General features: G+C 60.1%; 1 protein-coding gene across 1 annotated transcript; it reads right to left on the reverse strand.

Moving 5' to 3' along the window:
• Nucleotides 1-4,483, reverse strand: TREM2 (triggering receptor expressed on myeloid cells 2). Its single transcript, XM_069488264.1, has 5 exons — nucleotides 4,357-4,483; nucleotides 2,553-2,903; nucleotides 1,117-1,198; nucleotides 172-365; nucleotides 1-77 (listed from the first exon to the last, which is right to left on the reverse strand). Exons 1-5 carry the CDS (start codon nucleotides 4,394-4,396, stop codon nucleotides 61-63), a joined length of 684 nt encoding a protein of 227 aa, XP_069344365.1. The 5' UTR covers nucleotides 4,397-4,483; the 3' UTR covers nucleotides 1-60.
• Nucleotides 4,484-5,149: the final 666 nt, after the last annotated feature.

A 5,149-nucleotide genomic window follows, 5' to 3' on the forward strand; every position in this document is an offset into this window, starting at 1 on the left:
TGCCCGCTGGGGTGACCCCTGGCCGGACCTGTCCTGGGCTTCTCCTCCCATCCTCTTCTCTCAAGGGTCTCTCAGCCCTGCAACAGTCTGAGTGATCACGCGGCCCTTCTCAACCCCACGTCCTGACCCTGCCCGGCTGCTCCCAGCCATCGCTGTGCTCTCCAAGCTCACCTGTCAGCTCTTCAAGCTGGTGCCCTGGGTCACCGCCACAGTCCAGTCCACTGGCTGGACGTGTCCCCGGCCTCCGCCCACGCCAGGCCGCAGCCCAGAGGGAGCCGGCCGCCAGGAACTTGATGAGGAAGATGCAGGCCAGGAGGAGAAGGACGGATGTGGGTGGGAAGGGGGTCTGTCCTGCCGAGGTGCTCCTTGGAGAGACAAGGAAGGCAGGTGGGAGCCTTGAGCTGGCCTGCAGACTGGAATCTGCCCTCAGAGAGGGAAGGGGAGAAGCCAGGAGTTTCTGGAGGTTCAGCATACCTTCCCACCCGGGCCGCCCCTGGGTTGGGGCTTTTGGGGGCTTGGGGGAGCCTGTAGCAGGAGACGTGAGCTCTGGGCGTGGTCTGCCACCAACCTGCTGAGGGCCCTTACACACACCGCCGCCCCTCGCCAAGCAGTGTCTGCCCTACACGGGGGCATGCCATGTGGGGGACCGTGCACGAGTGTGTGGCCAGTGGGTTACGTCAACACTCTTTAAACACCGGGACACAGGCATGAACCAGTCAGAACTGACTCTGGTCCTACCAAAGGAGCAGGGATCTGGGAGTCCCAGTTTTGTACTGAAGTACTGAAACTACCGTTGTTGCTGAATTATGGGGACAGACACCCCCATTTGGGGGCTGCCAGGAGAGAGGCAGGAGGCTGCCTATTCAGGAGTCTTGGAGCAGCAGCTCTTTACAAACTGTTCAGGAAATCTTCAACATCCTGACAGCTGACACGGTCCCACCAACACATACTAGCTGGTTGGAGGGGCGTTTGGGCAAGACGTATCCAGGCCCTTTCATGTTCTTACTTGCCTTGGAGTTTGCAGTTCAGGACCACTCCCCCCACCACTCCACCCTGCGCTGGGCTCTGCAGGGCGGCAGTCTGCTCAGGCGCCTTAGGAAAGACCCAGCGCCGTACCTGGCGATGCTGTGCTCCACGCGGACATCTTCCAAGCTCTCGGACTCCTCAGGGACCCAGAGATCTCCAGCGTCCAGGGGGTCTGTGGGAGACAGAGCTGTGAGCTTCTAGCCCCCTCCTCCTTGAGGCAGCCGCCTCGGTGGGGAGAACCCCCGGGGCTCCAGTCCTGTGTGGGTCAAGTCGTTAACCTCTCTGAGCCTCCATTTCCGCGCCTGGCAAGAACACCTCCTCAATACCAGGGTTGCCGGGATCCAGTGCCAGCACCTGTGTGTGTGCCCAGCACCTCGCAGGAGCTCAGCACCTGCGCCTCCCACCCTCCCTCCGAACACGGGCTGTGAAGGGCAAATGGGATCCTGAATGCGCTTGGAGATCCTGGGTGCCCTGTCAAGCTGTCTACACACGCCATGGGTTACTGTTACGTTGTTGTTTATCTGCCACCTCTCGGGAGCTGGCTGAGCCCTAGACCCCAGTAGGACTGCAAATGCATGTCTTTTGCTGCTCCCCCTTAGAGAAGTGGCGGAGGTGGGGTCCGTGTACAGGGGTGGCAGTCTCCCCTGGCCTCCCGCCGCAGGCAAATACCACTGGGCCCTCATTTCCATGGGAAAGGGCTGCATTGGGAGGAGGAGTTGGGAAAGGGGGAGTCGGCAAAGGCATCCGTGACCCCAGATTTGTTCTCCTGTGGGACACAGCTGTGTTCTGGTGTCTCAGGCAGAAGGCTTCCCTGGAGGGTGGTCCCCTTGCAAAGCGCAGGGTGGGAAGGAGCCACCCTGTCTCACCTGCTCAAGCCTGGAATGAGGGTCCCAAGTTGGCTCAGCAGTAGGAGGCTCGGAGCGGGGTATCACTCCCCCTGCCAACCCCCAGGAACCCCCAGGAGCCCTGTGGGGTCAGCAGGACAGACATCATCGTTTCCACTTAAAGATGAGGAAATGAGGCCCAGAGAAGTGAAGCATGTTGCCCAGCACAAGCAAGTGTTCCTTTCTAGGGGCATTTTTCTGCACCAGGTTGTGCTTAATTTGTGTTGATAGGTCCACTGGTTGGTTGGATGAGGGAGTAAATTAATCTCCTCCTCCTTAAAGACCACCTATGGTATTCACATACTAAGCAGATGTCAAATGGACAGAGCTGTTTGGGGAGCAGGGCCAAGCCTAGCTCAGAGAGTGTCTCAGTGCAAATTAGAGAAAGGTGCCCTTTCTGTAGGCGGTACAGCCCTCACCAGGGAGTAGAGCCTGGTGAAGGAGTCTAGGCTGGATTTTGGTCTCCTTGTACAGTGAGCAACCTGCACAACTATCCATGGCGACCCTAAGTGGGGGGATAAGACCCACACTGTGGGTTTTCCCAGGATCCTTGAGAGCCCAGAAGGTGGTCCTTCACACAGATGCCAAAACATGAGGCCTGTCCCAGAGGCAGGCCAGAGGTGCAGTCAGCTGCCCACTCACCTGCCAGCACCTCCACCAGGACCTTCCTGAGGGTGTCGGCCTCACTGCCATGGAGGCTCTGGCACTGGTAGAGGCCCGTGTCGTGGGCTTGAAGGTTGCGCAGTGTGACGGTGAGGGTGCCGCCCAGGGCATCGTCTGCGATGGCTGTGCTCCCGTTTCGCCTCTTCAGGAAGGACAGCAGCCACACGTTGTGTGTGCTGACCACACGCTGGCACGGGCCCTCCTCGCCCAGCTGGCGGCACCAGGCTTTGCGCCTCCCCCAGTGCTTCAGGGAGTCATAGGGGCAGGAGACCTGCAGGGACTGGCCCGCCACGCCCAGGAACACTGTGGTGTTGTGGGCTCGGGACAGCTCTGCGGGGAGACACTCATTCACTCCTTCATTCATTTATTTCCAAATATTTATCAAACATCTGTATGCAGTGAACCAGACAGACAAAATCCTGCCCTTAAGGTTCTCATATAAGTCGGGAGAGGACGGCGCAGCCCAGGCATGCGTTTGTGGGAAACTGGGAACCAGGAAACCGGGGTCCTGGATCTGGCATTCTCACGAAACTGACCCTCTCTGGGCCTATGTCCAGGGACACTTGGGCTTAAAGTCTCCTTTAGTTCTCTTCTGCTCATCTCCTCCCTGGCAGATGCACCTGGGCCTCTCCCCTCCCCTGTGCATCTCGAGCGCAGGGCTGGTGGCCCTCGCAAGCCTGGGGCTGGTTCCGCAGGGACCGGGCTGGGCCCCCTGCGCCCCCGCCACGCTTGCCCTGCAGCTGCCCACGCTGGTACCGACTCCGCACTCTCCTCTCTCCTGACCTTTAGCTTCCAGCTTCCCTATTTCTGTGGCTTTGTTCCCCTTTCAGGAAGGACTTGTCTCGGAGCTATTTTGGGGGATACATGTGGCTGCTATTTTGGGGACCTTCCTTGGGGTGGGGGAGAAGGGCTTGGAGCACCAGCCTGTTGCCAGGGCAGGGCTGCAGGGGACCCAGCCAGAGCCCTCTGCTCCAGCGTCTCCCCTCGGTCTCCCCCTCCGCCCCATCCTCAACCGCTGCTGTGACAGAGACTTGAAAGGTAGGGCTGCGGAGCTGGCGGCCTGTCTTGTGGAACTGGAGAGACCTCGTGGACAGCGTCCCTCTCTGCACGCCACCCTGTCCATCCTCAGCCTCCAGGCAGGCCAATACACCCCACCTTTCTCCCTCCACCTCCAGCTGAGAAGCCGTGAGGACAAGACTGTTTAGGACAGACAGTCCCCCTGTCCCCCAGGCTTGCCCAGTGCTCTGGGGGAGCAAGAGGTGCAAAGTCAATTGTACGAATTTGGGGTGTCAATCCCCCTCACTCAGTGACGGAAATCTTTAGCCCCCTCACCTCTCATCAAGAGCAGAGGACAAGAGGACCCACAGGGCAAGGAGGGAGTGCCCCAGAGGTGCAGAGTGACAGTCCGGGTTCTTTCCTCCTTCAAATTTTAGGGACTCATAATTCATAGCTCATAACTTTAGGGGCTCTTACCAGTGCCGCCCCACACTTCCCCCAGCTACCCGCTGGTGCCCGAGACGCCACCACCAGAACGTCCCTCCCGTGCAGCCAGAGTCCCCCGGCCCCTGTGCATCCACAGGCATGAGAAGTCTGAGGCGGGTTTGACGCTGGGGCGGGAGGGAGGGTGTGAGGGATGTGGGCAGGGTGGGGAGGCCAGGGGTGCAGAACAGTGAGCCTGGGCTTCAACCTCCCTCCTAGTTCAGCTCGGGGCCCCGCCACGCTCCCACCATTTGCTCCAGGAAGGTGAGGGAACGAAGGCCTCACGGAGAGGGGGGGACCCTACCTGTGGCGAGGAGCAGGACGAGCAGCCAGAGAGGCCCCATGCCACCTTCCCCGCTGAGGGCAGACACAGGGTGGCTTGTGCAAGATTCCTCTTTCCTCAAACTGCACCAAAGCGAGGATCAGGCACATCAGGCGCTGCTGCAGGAACTGGGCTTTACGATTCAGCGAGGGCATGCGGGGGCGGGGGAGGAGGAGTCGGCCCGCAGCCCTGGCAGGGGGAGGTCAGGATCCCAGGCCTCTGAGGAGCCAGCCCACCCTCCTGCCCGTGCCAGCCAGGGTGCCCCCCACGTGCCTGGGGCTGGCCAGGGTGCAGAGCTGCTTGGTCTCCTCACAGAGCACTGTCCCCCCAGCCGTGCTCAGACCCTCCACCAGCTGCAGTCCCTGCCGTTTTCTGGTTCCAGCCTTGCAAGGGACGAGGAGCAGCTGCCCCTCTTGGAGGCCAGGACCCTCACCAAGCCCCTCTGGTCCTTCCCTCTGGGGCTGGCATCCCCGTAGCCAGGCAGCCTGGCTTCAAGTCCTTCCCTCCTCACTTCCTGGTGTGTACCACGTGTCCACAGCCCCTCTGTGGCTCAGTTCCTAGGTCTGTAAAATGGGACTAAGGAGAGCACACGGGATTACGGGCAGGATACCATGAGTCAAGTACAGGTAAAGTGCTTCCAAACAGGGCCTGACACACAGCACTCAGCAAATATTAACTATTATTTTTACCCTAGTTAGCAGGGCAAAGAGAAAATGGGCTGTCCGCGAGAGGGAGACTTTTCTCTTTCACCTGGAATTTCCTGCCCAAGTTCTGC

Source organism: Eulemur rufifrons, chromosome 15, assembly GCF_041146395.1.
Source record: "Eulemur rufifrons isolate Redbay chromosome 15, OSU_ERuf_1, whole genome shotgun sequence".
In the NCBI taxonomy this organism is placed as follows: Eukaryota; Metazoa; Chordata; class Mammalia; order Primates; family Lemuridae; genus Eulemur; species Eulemur rufifrons.